General features: G+C 48.4%; 1 protein-coding gene across 4 annotated transcripts in view; it reads right to left on the bottom strand.

Moving 5' to 3' along the window:
• Nucleotides 1-24,137, bottom strand: part of SCML4 (Scm polycomb group protein like 4) — a 72,682-nt gene that overhangs the window by 36,805 nt on the left and 11,740 nt on the right. For 3 of the 4 annotated variants that reach the window (XR_010830427.1, XM_066994441.1, XM_048079186.2), the window contains exons 3-6: nucleotides 14,298-14,509; nucleotides 8,793-8,922; nucleotides 6,382-6,582; nucleotides 3,133-3,327 (exon numbers count right to left, since the gene is read on the bottom strand). Coding sequence is in view for 3 of the 4 variants with exons in the window: in XM_066994441.1 (XP_066850542.1) it covers nucleotides 3,133-3,327; nucleotides 6,382-6,582; nucleotides 8,793-8,922; nucleotides 14,298-14,509 (738 nt within the window). In the remaining variant the exon portion in view is untranslated. Of the gene's footprint in view, nucleotides 1-3,132; nucleotides 3,328-6,381; nucleotides 6,583-8,792; nucleotides 8,923-14,297; nucleotides 14,510-17,332; nucleotides 18,218-24,137 lie in introns of those variants that run through there. The other variant, XM_066994442.1, reaches the window with a different exon arrangement.

The raw sequence follows: 24,137 nt of genomic DNA, 5'->3' as shown, positions 1-24,137 counted from the left end.
AGCTGTTTATCAAGCCTGATGATTCCCACATAAGCCAACACCCCAACATGTATTTTGAGAAACTTGCTTCGGTTTCCCTACCCAGGATTAGGCTGGCAAGAAGTCTTAGGGCAAACATGATTTCCTCAGGAAAATAGCACCCTAACGTTGCATAGGTGCATGCCAGCAGTATGTGGGTTCTCCAGAAATGTCCTTTCGCCGTGCACACACCCAAGCCTCTATTGGCTCAGTGTGGGAGGACTAATGAAAGCTGAATGAAGAGGGTGTGGATGGGAACACTTAACAGGATCCCTGCCCCATTAGCTTCTCATCTGTGTAGCCCCTGGCACACTTTAAGCATTATCTGCAGAGTTAATCCAGATCTTGCTTTTGTTTTAACTTAAACTTCACTACCAATCATGTGGAAAACTCTGGGGTGAGGGTGTGGAGGAGCTTTGAGCCCTGGTGCCATGGGGACAAGTAACATCTCAGGCTTTGCTCTGATGCAGACCTGAAGCCAGCCAAACCCCTGGGAGTCCTCCCACAGCAGCCCCCACAAATTGCTCTCACAGCCCCCCAAATCTCCTTACAGCTGACACAACCGCCCAGGAGACAGAGCAGGGGGGAAGGTATGTCCCCAGATGTGCCAAGACAAGGCAAACCTCTGCCTTTGGGGGGGAGACCCTCACCCCAGGCGCTAGGTGCTGCTCCTAGGCAAAGTCAGCTCTTGCTGCAAATGATCTACACATGCATCAACAAATCCCACCTGGCCTGCGTGCAGCCATTAGCATCTGGCAGCTCCCTGCGAGCAGAGGTGAGTAATGGCTTAGGGGCATGTGCTTCAGGGCAAGGTTAAAAGGTGGCTCCCGTATGGTGTGAGTGGATTAATATGACTGGACACGACGCCGGCCTCGCCTTTCGCATCTGCCAGTGTAAATCAAGAGTGACTGCACCGAAGTCAATACACGTGTTAAATTCATTGGCACACAGAGGCTGAAAGGCACATGATATTGAAAGAAAGAACATCTCGACTACAAGCTGGAGAACAGACACCATGAAAAATGGGGCTGCTTTGCATGGCTTCCCGTGGTGCTTTATTATGGCCCTGCACCTTCCATGCGAGACCTGTCCCAACAAAGGCTCTCTCGGAGCCGTCTGCATGAAGACCTCCTGCTGTCCTTGGTTATCGCCAGTACAGGGAACCCCTGTCCCTGTTCTGTGTACAGAGGGGCCCCTGTGCCGACCTTGCTGCAGAGAAATGCTGGCTCCCAAGGGGATGGAAAGGAGATTCAGGCCATGCAGCAACACAGAGAGACTCAGAGGCTCAAGCTCCTGTGCCTAAACCTGGTGTTACTCCAGCTATTGAATACAGCCTGTCATTACGAATAGGAATATTATTTATCTGCCTGTACAAAAAGCAGCTTCTGAGCCTATATCCCGGGGCCCAGAGCAACATTTCCTGCACCTTGCAACCAAGCTGCCCCCTTGCTGCTGTTAAGCCCCCTGCTCTGCCGGTGACAAAGTACCAGGGAGAGCAGCAGCCAGGCTGGGATGAGCTGTGAGCCATGTGTGATAGCAGGACCTGGCTCTCGGCACTCCCTTCCCAGAAACCTGGACGTCTCTGAATGTTATTTCAAACATGAGAAAGGAAAAAAAAAATTGCTGAAGAAATGCTAAGTGCAAGCCAAAATAGTAATCTACAATCAGTGTCTCTTGTGATGCAGGATTGAAGTACACCGGCTTGTTAGCTGTGTCTCCTTCAGCTGTTTCCCAGGACTCATTTTCCACTCTACCATGGTGCTGCTGACAGCAGAGCTGTAAAAGCCTGGGAGCCCCACTCTGTGCCCCATCCCACTCCCAGGTGAGGGAAAGAAGCCCAGGCCAGCACGTGCCCTGCCAAAGGCAGCCCCAGCCCACACTGCCTCCAGGAGGGCCAGTGACTGCCCCCAGCAGCGCGACAGCCTTGGGGTTAAGGTCTTTCCCTACATCCACATCCCCTGCCTGCTCTGGAACAAAGATAATGCTTTGCCCCTTCCTCAGTAGCTGGGCTGAGCCAGTGTGGATGGTGCCAGGGGTATCTGCAGTGAAATCGTGTAGGAGGGGAGATGCTCAGAGTGTAACAGCCATGGTGGAAACTCCAGCGGTGGAGTTGCCTTCCATCACACACAGCATTGCCATGCAAAAGCAAAAGCAAAAGCAAAAGCAAAAGCAAAAGCAAAAGCAAAAGCAAAAGCAAAAGCAAAAGCAAAAGCAAAAGCAAAAGCAAAAGCAAAAGAAGCAAATACAAATGTAAATGCAAATGCAAATGTAAATGCAAATGCAAATGCCAGGCCTGCTGGGTGTCACTCACTCTGTGCTACTGAAACCCCTTGGCCTCTCAGAAACATTCGGGTTGCTGCAAGTGCCCTAGTCTAGAGGAAAACAAAATTGCTTTTCAGTGTGGGCTCCTTTGTTTCCTCCCTTACGTGTAAGAGCAGCAGCTGGATTTCTTTGCCCAAAAAGGAGGTTTCTGCACTGTGTGTGCACTCCCTGCTCTCAGCCTTGGTGCGTAAAGCACACTCTGCAATTCTTCCTGGCAAACAATCTGTGGATAATAATTGTGGACACAAAACCACCCTTCTCTCAGCTGCCAGCATATAATTGGGTGTATGAGAGAGAGCATGTGCTCCCCAAGTGCCCACATCACCATTAAAGAAAGAGAAGGCACAATAATTTAAGTTGGGGTGAGGCCTGCAAGCGAAGCAGAAGCTCAGGGCCTTATCTTTGCACCTTTCTTTCACTCCCTTTGAGACTTCTACCCCAGGACTAGATATGGTTGAGGAGGCGAGAAGTTATGGGACAGAACTGACATAAACTTGGACACTGGGACCACATGAGCCTTGCTTCCTTAGGAAAAGAGATAAAAGAGGCAAATAAATCCAAAATAGTCTGAAAATCATCCCTGTCACTCCTGGGGCTCCTCCACACAGAGGTTCTCAACTGAAAGCCTCCTCTGTAGCTAACCAGGAAAAATACTGCAGATCCACCTGTCCCCCTCTGGAAAGATCCCATGGGGACCTGCAGATCTCCAGCATATGCAGGACACGACCAAAAGGAGAGAGTCTTCTCTTCTGCCCCATTAAAGCTTGAGCACAAGTTGATCAGGCAGCCTACCTGCCTCCACCCGTCTGTTCTCGTACACCTCTGGGGCTTCTGGCGCGGTGCTGTACTGCTGGGAAGGCTGGTTGCTGAAGAGGTTGTCGCACAGGAGGCTGCGACAGAGCTTCTTCAGGAAGCGCAGGACGTACCCGATGCTGTTCACTGCCAGCAGGCTCAGGAGATGCTGCTTCCCCTCGAAAGAAGCTGAGACTGGAGAGCAAGCGAGAGCAATTCAGTACCCAGCAACGTATGGATGGGGGTCATTTGAGAGCAGGGAAAAGAGGTTTCATACCAGTATTTGTCTCCATGACTTATTCTACCCAATTATCCCACCTGAAGTACAAAACAAACTGGAGGATCTTAAGGAGCTGAGTTCATGTGAACCACATTACCTTCCCCCAGAAAGATGCAGCCAGGCATGGGCAGCAGTGCAAGGATATCTAATACATGCATCTGACTGAAAAATGTACTGTATGATCAGAAGCAGGCAATTACAATGCAAAAAAACCACGGTTTTAAAAGAAAATGGGGAGACGAGAACTAAAGACATGTCTGTGAAAAAAATATCAGGGTTTTACTGAAAAGAGGTCTGCCAAACTAAATCAGGGATCTTTATTTAGTGATATAATAGCATTATAGAGAAGGGAAGGGTGGTAGTTCTGGTCATTAAAGTATGAGGAATCTTTTGTGAAACTGGAAATGATTGCTTATGAGAGGTGGGTCAGGAGAAGCCAGCAGGCTGTGCCAGCAGGAGAGCCTTCGTGCTGGGGAGGAACTGGTAGTGGTCCATGCTGGCACAAAAAGATTTTGTTGTTTTACAATACATAAAGTACAAGGCAATCCATCATTTTTTGAGGGGCTCAACAAGACCTGACAGGAGAAGAAATGATGGGACAAGCTCACTGGATGCCCACGAGCCACCAAAGTAACACATTGATGAAAAAGGCAAATGTATTTCTAGGAGAGATTGGACAAGACTTTTCCAGGAGAGACAAGGGAGTGTTAATTCCTGGAGAAATCTGAAGTGTGCTCATAGGCATCATTCTGGTCATCTGGGCTCAAAAAACGTGAATTGATGCTTGCAGAGGTGCACAGGCAGGCCACAGTGATGTCCAGGGAACAGAAAGTTTCCCTGTGGCACTGCTGCCAGCACCATCTCTGCTACACGGTGTCGTGGGGAGACCCCTGCAGCCAGGACTCTTTTCACCAAGAGCAATCTTCCTCACATTGTCGAGAGGACCTGAAAGTAACTCTGTGCTTCAGCCTAGGAGGATGAGGGCTGCTCTCTAGAAATACATCTAAGGTTGAACTCGAGGGTGAGAGCAGAGCAATTAAAATTCCTGGACAAAGCTGTCAAGGAGTATATTTAGCCAGGAATCAAAGAGGGCACAGGTCCCAGCCATCAGAGAGGTGGGGGGATCACCACAGACCCAGCAGGATCAATGGTAGCAGGACACATTCAGCTGTCAAAAGGTTTGCAGAGAGGTATGGTATGGCTGCCTGAACTCCACCACCCAGGTTTTTTCCATCCTCTAGTTACTACTGCTGAGTCTAAGTTGCAGTCCTCAGTCATTACCTTGGCATGGCTTCAAAGACTTTTCCTGCCGGCCTGGGCTGCCACAAGGGATTGTGCTCCTCATCCAATCTAGCATTTGTGAGCTGAGCCATGTTAAGATGATGACCACAGCAAGACCTGCCTGTGCTGCTGCTGGGTTGGGAGGGAGCTGCAATCTCAGAGCCCCACCATGGCCAGAGGGCCATCACGCCTCCTGGATGGTGACTAGAAGAGGTGAGAAGTTTGGAGTCATGTTGGCCAGGTGCTTTTAGCTCAGGTACCTGAGGCTGGGCCAGCTTAGATGAAGCCCAGCATTTGCCAGGCTTGGTGCACAATGTGGCTCTCCTGCTTGAAATTAAAATCATATACACAGCACAGAACCAAGAAAAAAAAGTGCACTAAATTACTTCAATCTCATGTTTCTGTGAACTAATCTGGATCATTCTCAGAGTATTCCGAATGTCCCTTAGGGAAGGCACACCTGTGGTTAGAGAGCTCAAAAGATAATTAAAGGAGAGGGAGAAAGTGGTGTGGATGTGCTGTTCCCACACAGGACACGGACCCTGCACGTGGAATTGTGATGCATGGCTTGAATCAATCACAGCAGCTCTTTGGAGAGTGTTGTTCCCACACGCCTGTCATTTCACTTCCACTGCATCCCCACATGCCCAAACAGTGTTGTGACACAAACCTCCTGATGTTGTTAAAAAAAGAAAAAAGTTCACGTTCAGTCTGAGAGCCATGCCAGGTGACTCAGGGTGGGACACGGGAGACCATCTTGACAAAGAGAGAAGCATCACTCTGGGACAATGAGAAGGTCCTCATGGACCTTGCTGGGACCATTTCCTCCTGGGAAATACTCTCTGGTTGCCCTGATGTGTTTCTGTAGTGCTGCTCTATAGGAGGCTGCTGCAGGACTCCTGCAATTCCTGCAGCTGAGAGCAGATTTGGTTCACAGCCTGCAGCAGCAGGACACACCAGCAGCTGAATCCTGTGCAAGCTTTCCTTCAGAGCAACACGTGGCCTTCACATGGGCTTGCAGTGCTGCTCATCACTGTACAGCTGCATGCAAAGCTCAGCTACTGGAGGGGCCAGAGGCTCCCAGGCTTTCCTTATAGGAGAGGTGCTCCCATCCTTTGATCATTTTTGTGTCTTTCTTGGACTCTCTTTGGTATGCCCAGGTCTCTTTTGTACTGGAGGGCCCAGAACGGGGCACAGTGTTCCAGGTGTGTCCTCACCAATGATGAAAAGAGCAGAAAAACCACCTCTCTTGACCTGCTGGTGATACTTTACCTAACACAGCCAAGAATACCATCAGCTTTCCTAGCAGCAAAGGCACACCACTGGCTCTTGTTCAGCTTGACGTCCATCAGGAGCTGCAGAGCTGCTTTCCAGCTGGCTGGTCCCCAGCATGTCCTGGTGCCCGGGGTTGTTCCTCCCCATGTGCAGCACTTCTCCCTGCTGAACTCCATGAGGTTCCTGTCAGCCCATTTCTCCAGCCTGCCAGGGTCCCTCTGGGTGGCTACGCATCCTTCTGGTGAGTCAGCCATTCCCCCCAGTTTTGTGTCACCCACAAATTTACCGAGGGTGCACTCTACCCCATCATCCAGATCATTAATGAAGGTGTTAAACAGAACTGGACCCCATACTGACCCCTGGGGTTCTCCACTCATTAACAGCCTCCCAACCCCTGTACACGAACACCGTACCTGACACCATCTCTCCTCCATAGCCCTGCTTGATGAGTGAGAAGACGGCCTTCTGCTGGAGGGCACAGTCGATACAAGCCTGGACAGCCTGCTGCAGGACCGTGGAAGGCCTCTCGGGCCCAAAGTGCTCCGGCAGTTGCTGCACTTTTTTTCGGTCGAGGTAGGGCCCCAGATTGGCTTGCTTGTTGACGTAAATGCAGGCTGCGGGCACAAAACACCAACATGGTTATTACAAAATGGCCCTGAGAGCATCCCGGCAAATGCTCGGTTTATGTGTTTCCATGAATTTCACAAGCTCTTTCATCCATTTGTGAACTGTTGCCATTTGTGATGGCACTGTCAGGCTTCCCTGCACTAATTACCCATTGCCTAAGCGAAGCGTGCCGAGCTGGGGCCCTCGCTCAGTGTCACAGGCTGCACACAAACTGTGTCACAAACTGCACACAAACTGTGTCACAAACTGCACACAACTGCAGAAGCTCCCACACGTCCCCTCCGTGTGCCTGGGCTCTGCTTTCTTGCAGGCTCCCCCGTGCATGCAGATGGTGACCAGAGCAAAGGCCCAGGGAGTGCAGGACAGAGGCAAGCAGGGTGACCTTACAGCAACGGGTGAACTCTAGCCTGAGGTGTTTTGTTGGGCTTTCATTTATTTATTTATTTATTTCTGTGTGTTTTCAGGCACCCTTTGAGAAGCATTGCTCTGAGCTTTAGGACGCTGTGGTTCCTTGCTGCTGCTGCCCGTGATGCCGCTGTGGTTTCTGGAGGGTGATTTCTGGGGTCTATGCTCTGCTGCAGTGCCATGCCACGGCCTGCGGCAGCTTCCTGACCCTCCACGTCCATCCCAGTGCCCTGCGTGCTGCTGAGGGAAGCAGCACATTGTCTGCAGCCCAAACCCTACTGGGGACCACAGCTGGGTGACGGTGCCACACTCAGGGCCGCGAGGGACTCAGGATGGTGCATGAGGTGCGTGCAGGCAGTTTTACTCAACGTCATCAAGCCTGCCTGCAATAGCCAAAAAATCATCAGTCTCCTCTTGCTTGCATGAACTTGTTTAAGCCTGGCCAAGGCTAACTGTGTCTCAGAGGCATGGAGATAATGTTGTGGTAACTACAGGCTACCAAGACACAGCCTGAAGTCAGGCTAAAGTGAGACATATTATAATAGCTGGCTGAGTGCGCTGGAGCTGTCAGCTCTCAGACAATATAACATTATCCTCTGACAGAAATCAGATATGTGACTAAAAAACATCAAGCGGTGCGGAGGACATGATGACAGCTGCGTAAAGTTGGAAATAATTTACAGTTTGCATCACCGTAATGAAAATCTAGTGCGACTGTCACGGCACTCTCTGCCACCACATCTCTCACCGAGCAGCAGAAGGGGCTTAGACAGTATATCCTAGGTACACGGGGGCACAATAGTGATCAAACTTAACATTACACAGCACTTCACCCATTCAGAGCACTGAGCAAACCCAGGGACAGCACACCTAGCACGCACGGGTCACAGGGGGTCAACAGAGTGAAGCTCTCCTGCTGCCAAACCCCACCAAATCTGCAAAAGCTAGCTCGGACCTGCTTCCATCATCTTCATCCTTGCTCTGGATGTAGCTTTCAGGCACCAAGCGCATCTCTCAGCGCAACGTGAAATGCCACTCGGCTAGCATTTGCCAAGCACTTTGCCGCCTTTGAATGCGAAGGGACAAATGAGAATAAAATATATTATTATCGTCGTTGTCGCCACGCTTAGTATCATTTTGCTACCAGAGCAGATGGAAAACTTCTCCTCTGTGCATCCCAGCTAAGAAATAATGGGATTTATATGTTTAGTTCAGAATTTAATGTTAGCTAATCCATTTCTCTGCTGAAATCTCAGGGTAAATCAACTGTCTTGTTGATTTTCTTGTCATTTACATCAATTTAAAAGCACTGACTTATGTTTCTTCTGGTATATTCTAAGATAAGCAAAAACAAAACAACAACAACAAAGACTACCAGCAGAAGTGACCAGGTCTGCTGTTGCTGTGAGCCACCGGGGTTTAGGTGCTGGTTGACCCTGCCTCTGCCCTCCTTCTCCCATAGAGGTAACAGACGCTCGCCGTTCGTGCTGGTGTTTGGTCCTGTCATTGCGACACAGCTGGTGGGATGAGTGTTGGGAATAAACTGGTAATATTTACGGGATGCTGATGTCCACATTTCAAGAGGGATGGGTTCAAGGTCTGTACCGAACTTGACACATAGCTGTCAGAACACAGTCCTGCAGGACACGTCTGCTTTGTGTGACTGGCCATCAGTCTAATCGGGAAAAATCCAATTTTCATGAGCTCTGCTCGTTCTGGAAAACACAGCAGCTGGCTGCCAGCCCATGGGACCTGCTCACCCCTTTGCCATGGTGTGCTTAAGTCTGCATACCTGTGAGAGCCTGCGGGGCAGTCGAGTTGGGGATGGTCGCTGCGTCCTGAGGGATCGAGCTAACATCAGGCTCCGGCGTGCTTCTCGGCGGGGAGATTGCTAAGGGAGTCATCAGAACACGAGACTTCAGCTGCAAAAAATAACCAGGGGGGGTAACAAAAACATACACCAGATATTCCAGTTTTGCTCTGCACGTGTTACTCTCTGGGATCTCCCACCCATGAGCAGTCTGCCACGGCATCCCCTTCCACGGGAGCTCTGCCCTTGGGAGGATGCAGGAGCCCTCAGCCTGGCTGATTTGCAGCAGGCAGCGATGCCTTCAGCTGTGGGATGCAAATATGATGCCACCCACGGGGTAGTTATTTACACCTGAGCAAATTGGGTGTAAAACTCTAACAAATCAGAGCAACAGCATTTTACAGCCCGTTTCATGTGGGTGTAAATAATTCCCCCACGACTCGGAACGGGGCAGACTTGGGGTCTTTATCCACATCATAATTCAGGGCTAAATTCTGCTCTTGCTTACAGAGGTGTAAATCTTGTGTAGATCCAGCGACATCGCGAGGCTACTTTGGGCTGGCACCCGTGTAAATAATATCAGACCGTGGTCCATAGTGTGCTACTACCCAGTAGTAAATACAAACTGCTGCACCATTACAGTAATCTTCGTGACATGCAGCCCGGCTTGGAGAAGTGAAACAGTGGGAATTTACAGCACAGTATCGCCATGTATTTTAGGTAGAAATTAAGGCAGACCATTAGCTACAGACCCAAACCTCCAGCAAGTTCTGGTGGGGAGTAGAGGTTATTTTGGATAAAGATATATGTTGTTTGTGATTTATGATTGCAACTGTGTAAAATAAGCATCACTGTTTCAGTGTAAGCAAAAGCAGAAAGAGGAATGGAGAGGGAAGACTACTGGACATAGCACCACCCAAGTGAGATTTTTATCATTAAATCTTTGGGATTTTGGACCATTCCCCAGGTACTGGCTTATCCCAGCAAGAGCTTCATTAAGAAAGGATTGAGGGTCTCTCTTGCTTTCAGTAGCACGGTAGCATGTATGGGGATGGTACCTATCAAAGCAAACAAAAAAGCTATCTTTGTTGAGATGCATGTGATTTTTGCCTGCCAGATCTCCATCAAGACCTTCTTAATCTTGCTGCTTTACAACGTAGCCACAACCTAGAATTTCCCTCAGAGCAACCCCTGTGAAAAGCTGGGCACAGTAAGCCTGGATGGAAATAAACGTTTCATTTTCCTGTGGTGAAACAGGCAGATGCTGCGAAATTTCAGGTAGCCCTTACGCTAGGCTTCTGGTCTCAGTTTTGCTTGTACACATCTATATGTACATAATAAACATATGTATCTGCATGCATGTTTATGCATAGCACACGCACATTTCTACAAGTACATACATCTGTAAATAGATATATACACACTTTCACATGCATATATATCAATATGCACACACACACACACTCACACACATCCCCACAGATAACAGGTCCCGGGCACCTCTGGCTGTGTGCTGCCCACGGGGCAGAGGTTTGCCAGCATCCAGCAGGCAGCTTCCTCCACATGGTCCTTGGCTCTTGGAGGCATAGGCAGGCTTGTGTTCAAGAGCAAACAAACAGAGGGGAAGACTTGTGTAAACTCACCAGCTTGGAAGCCCCTTCTTGGTAGTTTGCTGGTGTAGTGAGCAATTTACTGCAAACTTAATTGCAACAGTACGTACTCTACAGCCTCTCGATACAGAGGTAAATGCCATTTTTATTAGGGGTAGCAGACAATGTTCCTTCGTTCAATCAAAATAAAACAATGTCTGATTACAGGAGACAGTGCAGCAGCAAACATGGCTTAAATATCTTCTGGACACCAAAATGCAGAGCAGTCCCTCTGTATCACTAAGTGTATATCTCCAGATATTTACTTTAAAGTTTTCTTTTCCTTGGACTGACTCTTCTCTATCAAAAAGCCAACCCAATCCACCAGCTGACTGAGAGCTTGGCCGTAGAAAGCACAGACACACAGAAGTGAAAAAAGTGGTGAAGTATAGAAAAAGGGAGAGTGAGGAGACAGAGCAAATCTGCCAGAGCGCTATGGGAAGTCCTTACAGTAAAGCACCTGAATCTTCTTTTGAATATCAAATGCCACAAGTTTTAGTACGTACAATGTGAAATGAAAAAAGGCAGTTGCTCTAAAACAAGGCATTCAACCAGATCCCTGTCTTACAGACCTTCTACCATTGAAAACAGACCAGAGGAAGCTGAACAGAGAATTAGGAGAGAAAATAGGTCCATCTGCTTCAGCAAATCATAGAATCACAGAAACTTTAAGGTTGGAAAAGACCTCCAGGATGATCTGGTCCAACCATCAACCTACTACCAACGTCACCCACTAAACCATGTCCCTAAGCACCAGGTCCAGCCTTTCCTTGAACACAGCAGGAATGGTGACTCCACCACTTTCCTGGGCAACTCATTCTAAGTCGTGGTGCATTAGATGTAGCGAGATCATGGGCGTTCGTGCTGTTGATACCTGCTGCATGCTTATCTGAGTATGCAACCACTGTGGCACGGAGGACCCTGGTGAGCCCTGGGGTTTCTGATACGACCTGAACACACTTACGGAGCAGTCAGGAATAATGCAGCGGTTATTTCTGTCATCCCACACCAAAATGAGTGAGAGAGGGGGAAGAGTATTTCCCAGATATAGCTTTTCCTTCTTCCTCTGAACAGGTTCTCTGCCAACATGTTTAATACTATACATGGGAAAGAAATAAGATGTACCGTGATGCAACCTACTTCTCTTAAACCATGTAGACCACGGATCTTCATGGCTCTGAGTTCCTGTGCACTGGTTGTCCCTTGTCCTGACTGCAGGACAAGGCTGGGGCTCACCCTGTCCCCACCAGCCTCACTCCTTCCAGCCAGGAGGGCAGAGGCTCCTCCTTCTCACCTTTTCTTCGTGTCACACGATAGCTTTCTTCACCACAGCAGCTGGTGCGGGGGAGTGTGCACACAGCCTCCCACATCCCCAAAGTGTTTTGCAGTGAGTGAGGCAGGTAGCCTTGAGGGGAGCGTATGAAACCTCGAAATTCAAGACTGTATCACACGACAGATGAATAAACAGGGTGCTTGCAGGTGGTCTGTGCAGTCTTAATCCCAGCATCTCCCAGTCCTGAGTGCTTGTTTGCCACCATGAATTGTGACTTCCATCTTTCCCCCTCCGGGCGCTGCCCACGTGGGCACAGCCCCTCTGCTGCCTGTCACTGTGACACCCTCTAACACCGCTCACACCCTACAGCCGGGCAGCTCTGGGGGTGCAGGGAGCGCAGCACGTCCTCCCCTCCTGCAGCTGCAGCAGCCCCAGGTGCCAGCTCCTCCTGCTTCCAGCCAGGGCAGCAATCCCAGCCCATCCACCACGCTATCCTGGGGCTGCCGGCATGGACCTCTTCCTAATGAGATTCAGACAGTCAGAAAAAAATACCGCGTTTAGGGAAAACGTAGTGGTTTACGGCAAATAGCTCAGCATCAGGTACAAAATAAATTTTTTTTTGGAAAAACAGCTGATGAAATTTTATAACCGAAGCTGTGAAAAAATAAAGAGGAGAGTGGGGAAAAGGTCTTTGCTCTGTGGTGAAGAGTGATGAAATGTCAGTTTAGGAAGACACAGATATTTGCTTTAATATCAATGAAAACTGACAATGGGTCATCTGGCTATAAAGAGCATGTGATTAAAAATGTCTGTTATTCACATCTCAGTCAAAATAAATTTAAATCTCGGATGTAAATTCCTAGTTTGCTAAAAATTCAGAAGTATTTTTCCATCTGCTCTGTAATAATTCAGCTATCTGGTTGCTATAAAGAATTTGGTTGTCTGCCATTTGGGCATGGATTCATTTTTTAAAATGCATCTAAGTCTCCTGGTATCTGAAAGTCATACAATTAGCGAGCTAATTAAATCAAGCTCGAGTTACCCATCAAAAAATGCAATCTTTGACTTGTGCTCTGGCAGTGTTTTTCATGGAGAGTGGTTCACTTCGGCTGAGCGCACCCCGCATAAAGGCTCCTCTCAGAAAAACGTTGCTTCTGTGTACAAATCCTGCAACGCAAATAAATAACACGGGGCCAGATGCCTCGGATGTTGCAGATCACAAGTGTCAGCTTCAGAAACCTCAGCCATCAATTACAAAAGCATGCCTTGCTTCTAGCTGCCACTCACCGGGAAATAACATCATCCCCCCAGTGATGTCCGGCTGACTGGACGCTGGTCCGAAGCGCGATGTTACAGCAAATGTGAGCCTGCCTTTTAGCTTCTCCTGCGTACAGATGTGTGCTGCTTGGCAAAAACGCTTTCTCACAGGAGGAGGGGTGCGTTTGGGGTGGAAGAGAACATGCTCCCCAGATATTTTTTTTCAAGTTACAGATCAGTTGTAAATGCAGGAAAAAGAAATGGAGGGTAGCAGGACACTCAGGGACACGAACGCTGGGGTCTGCTGAGACTTCACATATAAGGACACCGTGAGATTTGGCAAATCACTTAATCATCTCAGGGACTCAATTTCACTGCGTCTCCCAAGTGTTATTATCCCAGACTTGGATGGTTTTGATCTAAAGAGCCTACAAGTGACCCAGCAATACTGATAATAGCTTAAATTATTGGTAGCAGCAGCTAACTAAAGTAAATCAATTCAGATGTTTCCATCCCATGTTTTTAACCTAATAATGAAGTGAAAAATAATTTCTTGGTAAGTATTTCCATATGCCACATTTTACCAAACACCAGAGCAATTGCCCCCGTCTTTGCTTGGACATGTGGTTCTCTCTTGGACTGCTGCTATACAGTTTTGGGGTAAGCCAAAGAGGGATACTGAGCCTGCTGCTGGTCCAGCTCTCCTTGGCCAGTATCCCTTCCTCTGCCACCCAGCAGTGACCGAGGGAGCCTGGGGCTGCCCCCTGAATACACTGTTGTGCTACTTGCTCTGGCAACAGGAGCTCCAGCAGCTCTGATCTGCTAACATCCAGCAATTTGCTGTCCTTGTGAAACAGAGGGTGCATCTGTAGCAGTTCCTGGTGAAAACCAGGAGTGTGTACTGCAAACACGCACTGTGCACCTACCTGGTGGCGGAAAAGGATGGAAAATAACACAGTGATTTACTGGCAGCAGGACATCTCGCTCGAACACAGCTCTTTTTCACTCCCTGGAGTAAATTCCCTTCCTGCAGCATCACAGTCCTGTCTTCCCACGGGCTGAGGTGTTCTCACATGTTATTTCCAAACACCTCAAATTAAAACATTTTTAAACTTCTAAAAGAAAATTTCCTCTATTTTTTCAGCAGCTCATGTGGAAGAGAAACCTGCTTCTCTTGTTTTCCTTGCGTCGCTCCACCCAACACTTACACAACACAGCCTCCCTTCCTCCACTGCACCTGAAATCCTAGGGCAAAACCCACTACAAACAGCAGGAGGAGGAGAAGGAGCATGAAAACCACGTATCTACCTTGTGCCCGGGCTTCCTCCCTCTCTTCTTTGGGATCTTCACGAGCGGCAGAGCCCCAGCCGGTGCGGAGAAGAGGTTGTGCACAGCCACCTTGATGGGCGCAGGCTGGAGCGGGGGTCGCCCTCGCTTCCTCCCCGCTATGCGGGGGGACTGCATGGCCCCGGGGTCCCGGCTGGCGGGCGGTGGTGGAGAGGCGCTCATGTGCCCAGGAGCTGCAGATCAGCCAGGAGAGGGGGAAAAAGAAAAGAGAAAATAATTTCTTACATATTTTTCTTTTTAAGGTTTTTCTTTTCAAGGTTTTTCATCTGGAGGCAGAGCAGTTGCACGTTTTCTCGCGTTGTCATTTTGTCATTTACTGTTGATCATAAAGCGGTGACGGATGTGCTACAGGCTTCTCTCTTGTGTGCGACTCACCGACCCCATTCAGCTCAGCTTCTCCAAAGAGAGACCAACCCCATGTCATGCTCCGTTCTCTCCTCTGACCGTGAGTACAGTACAGGGAGCTGGCTCAAGTGGCGAGGTCTCTATAAGAGGTGGCTCATTGTGAATCCCACACTGGCAGGCTGGCCCTGCATCCTGCAGATGAGCTGATGAAGGCACAATGAAGATGATGATGAAGAGCTTTCCCACAGCCCTTAGATAACACCTTTGTGTCTCTGGTGCATCCTCATTTTGCCACTGCCAGCGAACAGGTGAGAAGCCAGCTCAACTGGTGAGCAACGTGCTCTAAGTTCAGTTTCCACCCTGTTTTCAGAGGGGTTTGGAGGAGAAGACCTCCTGCGGTCCCTGACAACCTGAACTTTTTTAGGATTCAGTGCTCCTGCAGATCCTGACCTTGGAGGAGCTACCATATACAAAACGGGCTTCCCTCCGTTTCCTGTGCAGTGTTCCCAAGCAGGGAGGCAGAGCCTCGGGGGGGACCACACGGCTGGTGGCACAAGGTAGCCACCCAACAGGAGGACTGCCAAGCCGTTCCTCTCTGCAACGTTACAGCATCTGTCGCCGTGCATGCTAGCAGTGGGCTTTTGGATGTACTCCATCAAAAGCTGTTACTTCATCACAACTCCGTGCAGTTGATGAAGTTGAGCAGGGGTAATGGAGTGGAATCTGTTCCATTTCCCTCTGTCCAAGTTTTAATAAAGAAAACAAATAGGCAACCATACACGGAGTATCAAGGGAATACACAGCGTTCTTCACAGCTCCCAGCAAGGGTCGCATGCTAACAAAGGTCAATAAAAAAAACCCTGCAGAAATAGGTTTTCAAATGTTGGTTTGTGCAGGCATCTGCTTCCCTGAGCATGGACAGAATACTAGCCCAGCCCCAGCCTGCAGACATTGCTAGACAGAAGCATATGAGCAGTTCTCATGCTTTTATGATAAACCTTGCAACAACTGACATTTTCAATTTCATGCTCCCTCAGGCCAGTGATAAAGGAAGACTCCCTGCTTTACACTTTTACAGAACCAGCTTCTGGCCCTCTCGCTTACAGAGGACAGCCTGAAGATGTGGTCCAAGAGCATCCTTGAAGCTCAGAAAAGAAAGCAAGCAGAGGTTTGTTTATTACTACAGACAAGCACAGATTTTTACAACATCTACGAAACTGCAAAATCAAATCTGATAATTTCAGAAGCCAGCATGATTGGACTGAGTCAAGCTGACATTGTGGGCAGCAAAAATGGGGTTGTGCTCCCGTGTGGTGTGAAGGGTACCGCTCAACAGGGGCTCTGTCTGGTGGGAAGTGCCTGCAGCAGGGGATTCCCTGTCTTAAAGGTAAATATGTTTTGTCTGGTCACAACTTTGAAAGCATGACTCAGTAAGAAATGATTCACTCATTTGGTCTTACCCATTCAGTAGTTTACAGTGTCTGTTGTTGGAGGAAAAAAATAGAGGGCTCCCAACCCCCAGTAAATGCATTTATTTGCAATACATTACAAACAGATTTTTACAATGGCATTAGGAGTATCTGCTCAGTTCAGACAGATCCATTACATATGACAGGAGTTACAGTTTGAATATAAATTTTCTGGTCCTTAACATCAGCTGTCTGAAACTCTCATGCAAACACTGGATGTCTAACATCAGATTGGAGAAAGCACTGTGTGACAAACCTGCAGCATTTAATGTAATTTTTTTTTAATTTATATATTTTTTAAATTTAATTTTGAATTGCCCAGGGCAATATGGTTGCGTCTTCGAGGTATACTCAGTCAGATCAGGAATGGGCTGAAAGCCCGCCAGGAGGGTCTGATTTTTACCAAATAAAAGCCTGGTGTGACTGTGGAGACTGCAGTTTCAGGGTTAAAAGCATCAAGCTCACCACAGCAGGAGTCAAATGGAAAGGCTGTCTCTGTCCCGAGCATCACCACTTCCCTTCTGTCTACAGCTGCATGCATCTTCCTCCCTGCAGCGCTTTCTGAGTGATACCCTCTGTCTCTCTCCCACCTCCCAAAACACAACGTCCCCTGGCTGTTACATTACAGGCTAGCTGTGGGCATGGAGTCGAGCAGGGAGGGGAAATGTGAGGATTATGCTGGATTTCACAGCCTGGCAGAGATCAGGAGGGCCAGCCCAGCCCAGCTTGCCCCTGCCTGGGGAGGAGCAGTGGTTCCCACGCTGCTGGCAGGCTGTGACCCATCGGCCACATTAAACCTGTGGCAGTCAGGAAACACACTAGATATTAGCAGTCACTATTTTTTCATCCCCTATCCTCTGCTCTTGAGATGTGTGGCACTGTGCGCTGGAAAAGCCTCTAAAGCTCCTTGCCACACACAAGAACCAACTGGACTGTGCACACATAATCTCGGTGAAATGCATTTCAACAGGTACAGCAGAACAAAAAGTCAACCGCAGTATAGAAGCTGTTGTTACTGCACTTAATTATAAACCCAGCCATGACTTGGTTCTCGCTTCTTTTATGCTACGGGAAGTATGAGGACATCTTGGGTGACTTTTGCTGTGCTACTCTGCTGCAGACCCTGGAAGGCGAGAGTGCTCTCCAGCAGCAGCGAAAGAGAGCGGAATAAATAAAATTTACCTCTATGTCATGGTGGGGAGTGGCAGCATGACCTCCTTTTACAGCCAGGAGAAAGCTCTCAGCCAGGCTGGAAAAACATGCAAACAAATTGTGAGTCTGCTGGAGAGATGGAGGCACCGCTTTTGGCTACCCTGAGGCCAGCATTTCACCCCCAGCTTCACTCGCAGAGAAGCCCCTGTGGGTTTCATTGCCCACACTGCCTTTCTTTTAATTGATTAGAAACTTTTCTCTCCCTTTCTCAAAGTCCTGCTGGCTTCAGTGTGCTGGAAGCCCTCCCAGGACAAGGCAGCGCTGAAGGACCAGTCCTAATTTCATGGTTTGCAGCTGATGGGGTGCCCATGGGATGTGACAGCTGGGTCCCCCTTTCTGCCACCCCAGCAAAGTCAGGGCATCCCCTCAGAAGGACTTTCCCCGGTCCTGCTGGAGGCAGCTCGTGTAGCTCTGACATTGCCACCATCTGTTCTTGACCCACAGCCCAGCTCCTGGAAAGCTTGGTGGCCTCCTAGCAGGTTCAGAGAACCTGATGCAAATTAAGGGCGAATTCAAGGAGGCAAATTGCAGGCTGCTGACGAAGGCACCTCCCCAGTTCAGGAAATTGCTGTGGCATGAATAGTTGGGGATAGTATCTGGGGATGGAAATCTGTGGCTTTTTGCCCTGTCCTTGTACTTTTCCTAAGGAACTAGCTTTGGACAGCCTTCAGCGTGGTGAAGCCTCAGTCTGACCTGGGTCTATCACTCTATACTTAGATTAAAAATAACAGCAGGAAACTGTTTTACATTTATGGCTTCTCTTCCCTTAATGTAGGGCTAAACACAGAGTGACCTTTCCTTGTCCTCTCAAGCCGTAGGACCTCACGATTTTATTTCCAACCCTGCCTTCCTTATCTCCCCAACAGGTCCCAGGCAGGAGGGTACAGGGAATGGTGAGCGCTGCAGGAAGGGTGCTGCTTTGTCCCACCCTGGGGGTCCTCTCCCCAGAGGACCCCAAGCAGCTGTGCATGCACAGCAGGGTGTTTCTAACAGCCCAGGCTTTGCGACGTGCTTGCCCTGCAGCATGTGTTGGTATACAGGCTGTAAGACTGGCAACACAGCTCACCATGCTGGCGAATACACCTGGGAATGGAGGCAGCTACGGTGCGTTTCCTACTAAACTGAGGACTTTTGATGGACTGCAAAGATCTGTTCTTAATAAAAATAAATGCCTGTAATAAATGCAGCTTTTAACCTGCGCTCCAGTAACTGCAAGGGCTGAAGGTAAAAATATCACATTAAATTTTATGTCGGTAATTCCAGAGGATGATCATTTTAACTTGGTTTACACCAGGTCTAACGCAAACCCATTCCTGGACTGGCACAGTGACAATGCATAGGGAAGGAGGAAACAGTACATGCCTTAAGCCAAAGCAAGGCACAGAAGTGCAGTCAAGTAGAAAAGGTGCTCACCTCACAGCAGCTGAAGAATAATTCCCTTCACTTCCAGTACAGCCCCTGGTCCCTGCTGCAGGGACCCAGGAATCCCAAGCCCAGACATCCCCACCAGCACTTGCAGCCCTGCCTCCACCTCTTGACATCTGCAGCCCTCCAGTTTTGGCCACCTGTCTTATGAGATGTCAAATGTACACAGGTGAGAGCAAAACACATTTGTTAATTTCTCTGTGTTTGTGCTTGTCGCCTGCTTTGCACCAGCCAGCCTGAATGTGGCTGGCATGCTGTTGCCTGGCTACTTGCATCTCTGGAAAATGGCATTTCTCTTTGCAGCTAGTTTCACCCCTTTTACCTGCACCTCTCCAGCTGCTGGATGTGCTGCAGGTTATGCTGCAAGGACAATCACATGGTGATTATTTAAATAATTATTAAATAATTATTAAATAATTATATATTAAATTATTATTATTTATTATATTATATATTATATATTAAATTATTGTTATTATTATTAAATAATCTGCCAATGGATCCAAAGTAGAGTTCAAACAAGAAAATACCCTTTTACTCTTGCATTTTTATTCATTCCCAAACATGTCTGAATGCATCAGAAGGCCAGCAACATTTCTGCCACAGGTGTTTTGTGGGTTTCTTTACAGTCGTGAGCAGCAGTACTTTCAGGCAGAGCCCCGTGGTCGGCTCGTTCCTCACTGCTGAGCACAGATCCTGCTGGGCTGCACTGGGCATTTTCACTGCTGCTCTGCTGGGGAACAGGGCACAACTGGAGCAGGGTCCAGAGCTGCACCCTGCCCTCGTCTCCCTCTCGTGTCTGGGTGCCTTAATGGAGGAGTAAAGAGTGGGTTAGGCAGAGCAACAGCTTCTTCAAAACCCGTAAAAAAAGCATTGATGGTGTCTGCTCCTTGCCTTGTTACTAAGAGCAAAAGAAAGAAAAAAAAAAATGTTTCCCAGTGTCATCTTACAGCCTGATCTCTCTTTTTTTTTTTTTTTCAAGTTCAGTCCAAGGCAGTGACAGTGCTGTCCTTGAGGAGGTGTTCCTTTGAAGGATAGCACCCTGGTGACAGCAGGTAGGGCAGTGCTGCCTGCCCCTGCTCGCTCAGGTTTGCTTAATGAGCCAGAAGAACCTGGAAACCCTTGTGAGAATGGGACCCCCAGGAGCAGCCGAGGCCAGCCTCGCCTCTCAAGCTTACCTTTCTTCATTTGGCCTGATGTTTTTTGGCAGACTAGTCGCCTGTGGCAGGGAATCGGGGAGATGAGACTACAGGGAGCAAGTGAGCACGGGCAGGGAGCACCAGAGGGAAGATCGGAGGATGGATGTGAGAAGGCCACGTGAGTGGTAAGGGTTGCTCTGCCGAGGTGGTCAAGCCACCTGTGGGCAGATCAGGCAGGAGAAAACAAAGCAAAGTCCCTGTCTCTTTCGTGAAATAAGGTGCAGCAGTACCACTTCTGGCAGTGCAGAGAGACAAGAAGAAAAATGGGGCCTGGACCCAGCCTACCACCTCAACAAGACCTCTGCAGCAGGTGGTTGAGCTCTTCTTGCAGGTCTTCACTGCAGTCTGTGGTTTATGATTTGCAGGGCAATGTCCCAGTGAAATAACAACCCTGCATCAGCCTCTGGGTGCACCTAGGTGCTGTTTTGGTTTGTTAAAAGGAGTTAAAATCCTTTCCTCTTATATCCTGATGATAGCACAATGTAGGCTGCTGGTGGAGCAGCCCAGGAGCCAAGGAAATCTCCTTGTGCAAGCTCAGAGGGGCAGGATGGAGAACTGAGGTGGAGGACTGAGCACCTTAATTTTAGTGACTTTTATAAAAGTAGCTACTCCTGCGGACTTACAATCTCATGACGGCTGTCGGCCAACCCCTCCTGTCAGCCTTCCTCCACTTTGTCTCCTCACCTTCTCCACCTGGCCTCCTCTCTTCACTGACAGACTGCAAAGCTTCGTCTTCCTCACCTTCCCTCAAAAGGAGGGGGGTCCTCCCTCATCACCTCTGCAGGCTGCTACTCTACCTCTCCTCAGGAGCATCTCTGCGGGTGTAGGGAGGTGAAATGGAGGCCTGCCACCTTTCTTACCTGCAGTCAGCTGAAGATACCACCTGTAGGCCTGCTGCGTGCGTCCCTGCTGGCCTGCATCTGGCCGTTTTCAGTCCAGGACCAAGCAACTTTCCCAGAAAGCAGGAGGATGGTAATGCAGAGCACACCTCTCTCTTCTAACCCAGCCACCAAATATGATTAACAACACCAGGATCCTCCAGCCTCAGTTTCCTTGGTTGAAACCCTGGATACCGGCAAAGCAAAGATGCCCAGGGCATCTGTTTTTAATCAATTAGGTGACGCTGAAACAAATCTTTTCTTAAATACATGAGTGTTTGTAGCCCTGACAGGACTTCAACCCACAAAACCGAGGCTGATCCCGAACCAGAAGCAATTAAGTTTAAATTGGGGTTTGTATTTTAACGAGTCCTGCTTCACATATTCAGTCAAGCAGTGGCTGGTTCAGACGGCCTTGTTTCTGATCACACATTTTGCCTGTGTGATTTACAGGTTGCTTTCCAGAGGTCCCCTCCTGCCATTAGCTTTGTTACCAGGGAACTTGCACAGTTAACAAGCCTACCCTCCTTGAACTAAAGGCTCACAAAGCAATCTTATTTATCTACAATCTTCAGACCTGTGAAGAAAGCACCAACTTCTCTTTTGAATGCAGTCACTTTCTTTCTCATCTTCTATGCTTCACACAGGAGACAGAAGCTTTCATCACCAATAAGCCGCAGACCCTCTCTGCTCTCTGTTAAATGTTCAGGGGCAAAGATTTGGAACAAATGAATGCAAAATGAGCAACATTTATACTATGGCCATTTCAGTTCTCCAGCTGAGTCTGTAATTGGCTAATACTCATATTTTTTGCCTCTTGCTTGTCTGGCAGTACTCTGGCCTTTGCTTTTATAGCTGTTGGCTTTTTTTTTTTTTTTCTCCCCAGTTTTCTATAGTTTTTGCAAGCAGTGTCTGCAATAAATGGATAAGCCTCACAAAGTGGCTTGCTCACTTCCAGGAAGAATCCAGATATCTAAGTAATTTCCCTGAAATACTTCCAGTGTTTTCCTGAACCATCAATGTATTGTTCATCCTGCAGAAAAAAAAAAAAAAAAAAAAAAAAAAAGGAGTTTGATATTCACATTGCGCAGAAAGAAGGACCAGACACCTAAGTCAGAGAAGGCCAATGTATTCAGGTCAGATGTAGGGAGACAGGGAGGAAGAAGAGGCAACGTCCCTACACACCTCATTTGCCCCCTCACCACACAGAATCCCTCCCGAGTGCATTTGGCACAGGACGAGATGAGGACAGGTTTTGTACAAATTCCTATGGGGATGATGGAGGAGAATAAATAGAAATAGGCAGCAGAGAGTCTCACCACCGTGATACAACCAAGCAGATGTGCAAGAGTTCAGGATACCTATCCCGAATTGTCTGGTGCACACTACAATGAGAGATGGCTGGGAATTTGCCGAAATCACAATGTACAAGATTATTATTTTTTAAGTGAACATTTTGCAGGAAATCACAGGGTACAACAAAACTTTTGTCGGAAAAGTTTCCTCATATCCAGGTGGAAGGGTTGGAAAGGAGTGACGGAGGTGGCCTCAACCCCACCTAGGCATCCCCAGCACACGGGAGCATGAAATTGGTCCCCATCACACTCAGAACTGAGCAGGAATCTCTTTAACAACAACTATGCTACTAAATAAAAGAGGAGCAGGACTAATGCCCATCTCCAGAGCATCCACGTGGCTAAGGCTGGCCCTGTGCAGCAGGCCAGGGAGGATGCTAGCAGTAAGCAGGGTTGGGAGCTCTCAACCTTTTCTATTTGTAAAAAAGGAGACCTCCAGCTGTGTAGTAAGAAATACAAACAAATTTTATAGCGGAAAACAGAAATTGCCACGATGAGCAGCTTGAGGTGATCTGGCTGTTCTCTGCTGGCATTATTGCCTCCTGTGCTACTCCAGACATTTCTTTATTGCTTGCATACTGTTCTCCTCGATTACTTTACCAAGTAAATGCACTTTTGACACAGAGACAGCCCTGGTCCTGGGTACAATCCCCATCATTCCCTGCCTTGCCTGAGTCCTCAAGAGTGACTAAAACTTCTGTGCTTTGCTCCTTGTTAAATTATGTCTACTGAATGAAATCACCAGGGCTAATGTGTCCCTATTTGAAAAAGAGGTGGGAAACCCCTTTCCCATCAAAATCTGCTCTACAGGTGGCCTGAGCATTGAAGAAACCGTTCGCTCTTTCTCCTGCCACACAAAAATTGCACATAGGCATGCACACAGCAGCTTTTTCATTTGTGCTAATTATATCCACATCACAGAGAAGCCCACCAAACCTCCTCACTCTGTCCACGGCCCCATAGGCAAGCAGGGATGCGAGCCACCAAGAGCCACCGGCCGCCGCACTGCGGTGGGATGGGCACAGCAATGGCATGGAGCGGAGGGCTGGGACACGTGAAACGTGGCCGCAAGTCAGAGGAGCTGGGAGCTGCCTCAGGAAAAAAATTCACCCCCTAAATCTGAAGAAGTGATATTACAAAAGTCAATAGGGAAATAACTTTTCTTAGACACAGTGCAAGAATTTCACTCATTTCTCACATAAAGTTATCCTTATTCCTTAGGGATCCACTGCACTTTTATATTACATTGTGAGCAATAATACTTATAAAAGGTCCGTCCCTTTCTGGCATTAACTGGAGTAGCTCTTAGGTTTCAGTCTTTAGAGACTTCAGGGACCACAGCTTCTGAAGATGCTCCAAGCTTTCATTGCTATGCATGGGAGACACGTTTTTATTCAAACCACATTTTAACGTTGGAATCAGATGATATAAATATAAGGATCCTGAACTTAATCATTAAGCACAGAAATGAGAAAAGCACGTGCATCACTGCTACAGTCCGCTGTGTTAGCCAGGACTAGACAGTCACCCCACTGCCACCGCTTCCTGCTTGAGAAGAAAAGCTCTGGTGTGATCCAAACCCTTCGGTAAGCTCACATGGGTTCAGGAAGCCAGAGCCTTCCAACACAATTATCTATTTGTGTTAACTTAAATTAACATATCCACCTGGCAAGGTGACACACAGTGTCTGAGATGTATTCTACTTGCGTCACAAGAGGCAAGGTGAAGCCATTTGCTCGTGCCCCAGACCCCTGGTGGGAGGAGGTCCCAGCTGCCCCACTGCACACAGTGCAGTCAGATGGCTTTGGCTTCCCCGTGGACAAGAACCCACCAGCCACCCTCCTGCCTGAGCAGCTGCCGTGCTGGCTGGAGGGGGTTGCTGGTGGTGTTTTGGGCCATCAGCTGTGATTCGTGCTCT

The sequence above is a fragment of the Anser cygnoides genome, chromosome 3 (genome assembly GCF_040182565.1).
Source record: "Anser cygnoides isolate HZ-2024a breed goose chromosome 3, Taihu_goose_T2T_genome, whole genome shotgun sequence".
Taxonomy (NCBI): Eukaryota; Metazoa; Chordata; class Aves; order Anseriformes; family Anatidae; genus Anser; species Anser cygnoides.
The sequence above is the reverse complement of the archived record's forward strand: the minus strand, read 5'-3'. Positions and strand labels throughout refer to the sequence as shown.